This window comes from Scardinius erythrophthalmus (genome assembly GCF_964197995.2).
Source record: "Scardinius erythrophthalmus genome assembly, chromosome: 5".
Classification (NCBI taxonomy): domain Eukaryota; kingdom Metazoa; phylum Chordata; class Actinopteri; order Cypriniformes; family Leuciscidae; genus Scardinius; species Scardinius erythrophthalmus.
Genome location: NC_138225.1, coordinates 21,462,252 through 21,465,912, shown reverse-complemented (window position 1 = coordinate 21,465,912; position 3,661 = coordinate 21,462,252). Strand labels below are relative to the sequence as shown.

At 35.6% G+C, this 3,661-nt stretch overlaps 1 protein-coding gene across 1 annotated transcript; it reads right to left on the bottom strand.

Annotated features, from left to right (window-relative positions):
- Positions 1-502: 502 nt before the first annotated feature.
- Positions 503-3,244, bottom strand: ungb (uracil DNA glycosylase b). Its single transcript, XM_081364603.1, has 7 exons — positions 3,136-3,244; positions 2,848-3,029; positions 2,644-2,739; positions 2,450-2,547; positions 1,982-2,070; positions 1,033-1,211; positions 503-858 (listed from the first exon to the last, which is right to left on the bottom strand). The coding sequence occupies exons 1-7, from the start codon at positions 3,143-3,145 to the stop codon at positions 718-720; spliced, it is 795 nt and encodes a 264-aa protein (XP_081220729.1). The 5' UTR covers positions 3,146-3,244; the 3' UTR covers positions 503-717.
- Positions 3,245-3,661: the final 417 nt, after the last annotated feature.

Here is a 3,661-nt window from a genome sequence, read left to right as displayed (position 1 = left end):
TTATTATGGTTGCATCACCTGAATTTATGGACATCCCACTATGAAACATGCTCTACATGGGCTGTCGTAGTGTCCTATTTTTCTTTTCTTTTCTTTTTTTTAGTTTGTGACTGGCCTCATTCCCAAATGCTCAAGGCAGACTACATGGTGTGATCTAAATATACAATACATTGTGTTTTTTTTTTTTTTTTTTTTTTTTTTTTTTTACAATTCAAAAGAAGCTATTGAAATCAGCATTGCGTTGTCTAAAAACTTTTTGACCAATACTTGAGGATTGTGTTTAATGCTATTACCGGTACATGTTTCTCTCTGTCTCTGTCCAAAATGATATATCTTAAAATCACATTCACATTTTCATCCTAAACATTTTGATTTAACATCTTGCATATATATAAATAACAGGTTTTTGTTTTTACTTTTTAATTTGAAGCTGAAATTTGTGGTCAGACCACAAAATAACACTCTTTTTGTCTAATAATACTAATGAATGACTACTTTCATTAACTGTATTCATTTATTGTCCAAATAATGTAATTATTTGCCTTATAACAACTGGCATGATGATTACAAGGTCAACCTCACTACAGGGAGTTGTGACCCATTTGCAACATAACTGCAGCATACAATGCAACACATTTAACTGTGATGTAGAATAATGTCCATAGCCCCTCTGTTATACAAAAATTGTTTTTAAAGAATAAATAGCGCAATATTATTTCAGAGAGCTGTCCAATCAATCGGATTCTTTCCTGTTGCTTTAAGTAGCATGTTAGTTTTGGAAAAGTGCCTACATCCAAAGAAGCCTAAATGTGCCGAGTATGGTGATGGATGTGAAGTCTCAAGGACGTGATGACGTTTCTGTGGGGAAAAAACAGCCAGTCAGATATTCCTTTAAACTACTGCCTCGTAATGATTTTTAAAGGTCCAGTTTTTAGTCATAACAGTAAGCATTCACCGTCTTTAATAAGTACAAATCTTTAATGCCTGATAAATATATTTACATTTCATAATTGTGTCTATAATTGAACTTACTCTGTCAATCACTCTGCCTTTCCTCTGAGCATACGAGCCCCAAAGCAGAAAGACCAGGCCATTGAGGTTCCTGCTGAGCCACAGGACCACAGCATCTGTGAAGCGCTCCCAGCCTTGACCCTCATGAGAGGTGGGTTGTTGAGCCCTCACTGTCAACACAGAATTCAGCAGCAGAACACCTGACAATGGAAAGAACATTTACATTCAACTTAATAAATCAGTTTTTTTTTTTTATACAAATGATGCTATAACTTGTAACAGGCTCATTCACAACTGTTCAGAAGTTTGAGGTCAGTAAGATTTTTAAATGTTGTCGAAATAAGGCTGTTATGCTCACCCAGGCTGCATTTATAAAATTAAAAATACAATAAAAATAAAATAATATATTTTAAAATGTGATGGCAAAACTTACTTTTTAAGAAGCCATTACTCCAGTCTTCAGTGTCATGTGATGCTTCAGAATTTATTCTAATATGCTGATTTGGTGCTCAAGAAATATTTCTTCTTCTTATTGATGTTAAAAACAGTTGTAACATTTTGTAACATTATAAATGTCATTACTGTAATTTTTTATCAATTTAAAGCTGCAGTCCATAACTTTTTTTGTTCAAATTTTATAAGAGAGTACATCATGAATCCATTTTCGAACCGTGTTTTTGTCTTATCCAAAACCTATAATAAGTGTTTATTCTGACTATTTTAGACTAGTACGGGTCGTACCACTGCGGAGTAGCGCTTGCGTGACTCGTCATAGACATAAACAGATAGAAGTAGCTCCGGCTACAATGTTATTCCGCAAGACACATGCAGTTCTGTTTATTCACCACTATAACACTAAAAGGCATGGACTGCAGCTTTAATGCATCTCTGCTGAATAAAAGTATTAAGACTTTTTAAAAAATCTTCCTGACCCCAAACTTTTGAACGGTAGTGTATGTTGATCACCTACCCTGTTTAGCCCATTCTGTGAGGTCTCCATGACCTGGGTGCTGGAAACCAACAATATCTTCTGTCAGCTCCTTAAATATGTTTTCCAAACTGCAATAAGTGAAGCAAGTCAACAAATATGGAAATACAGAATTCTCATTAGAGATTTACAGTAAGAGGCTGTGTACGCAGAACACGTTTTTCCATTCCACTGTGCTACTTTTCCATTGTTATTTTATGCGATGTGTTTGAGTTTTGCACTCGTGTCTTGTCTCTTTTGCAGCGTCTCAAGTTAACAGAAAATCTCTTTAAAAACGCGTCTCTAGACCTTGCTCTTTTTTTTTTTTTACGTTGCACTGTTTTGTGCGTCCTGCACTTTTAACCACAAAAACACGCTCTGTATGAATTGCCTAAGATGTAATTTTGGTGAGATGATTGAAAAATAGGTATTTTTACAGTTAACAGTTCACAGTTAAGTACAATGCTGTACCTAGGAGGAGGAGGTTTAGGCCTCAGCACACTGAAGCCCAAACCATGGGCTTGACCTGGATGGTGATAGGGGTCTTGCCCAAGAATGACCACTTTTACCTGTCAACACAAACACAACCTGTAGTATATATTGAAATTTCACTATAAAGCACTTATCTTTTATACCTCTTCCTTTTCATATATTAAGGAACTTACATCTTCAATTGCGCACAAAGTTGTGCAATAAAACACCTGCTCAGGGCTGGGATAGACAGTAAAGCATTTCCTCTCCATTGTAACAAAAGACATTAGCTGGAAAAAATAACCAAAACAGGAACAAGTCTTTGTCTCATTTTTCTCGTTTTTTACTTTATCAAAATAACAGTAAGCAGAGAATGTCTCACACTGCGTATCACTTACTTTTGTAAAATAAGGTTTTGTAAATTCAGTCCCAATTTGTCTTCGCCAGCTTTCACCAACAGGTCCAGGTACATTTCGGCTGGCCAGTCGTTCCAGTGCGGCGCGTCTGTTCTGCTCTATCTGATGCAGCTGTTCCTCAGTCAGTTGCATGTTCTCACCACTAACTTGCTCTCTGCAGGATGCTGTATAGGAAATGCATAAAAGTTGAATACATAATTTTTTCACTAATTACCTGAAACAGTCATTTAAATATAGAGCTTGTTGGACTTTCTCAGAAACTTAACCTACCTTTTGACATGCCCAAAGTAAGATAAGTGTATGCACTGTTGGCGGGGTTTTTTTTTTCAGAGACCCCTTTTCAAATACTGCTGCATCACTGTTATGCTGCCATGTCATGCAAATTCAGGTTCGCTTTACCATTTGCAAAACTGAAAGTGAAACTTCAAACCTAAACCGTGTTTCCTAAACCATGACAGTAACTGTTAGCTGAACATAGACATGACAGGTCACATGATCTTGCACATGTTGTTTAAATATGACTAAATGTCAGACCTCTGTTTGAATTGTTCAAAACATGAACATTTTTAACCAAAAGTGAGATCTCTCTTGGTACGAATGTTTTTTTTTTTTACTTTACCATTGACTCTAGTTCAACCTTTTTGATATAAAAGGTCTCCCATTGTACAAGACATATGCTCTATATGCTAAACTATTTCCAGTATTTCTGTAATTATGTCAAAGCTGCCTGTTTTTAATTGATATATTAAATGAACTAATGTGGGGTAATTGAATTAATATATTAGAAGTTATGTAT

Bases quoted from the DNA above. Each gene is read 5' to 3' on its own strand.
- ungb (XM_081364603.1), bottom strand. The intron at 2,548-2,643 runs GTAAGTTCCTTA...TTGTGTTGACAG, and splicing joins CTTTGTGCGCAATTGAAGAT to GTAAAAGTGGTCATTCTTGG. The intron at 2,071-2,449 runs GTACAGCATTGT...CACTTATTGCAG, and splicing joins CCTAAACCTCCTCCTCCTAG to TTTGGAAAACATATTTAAGG.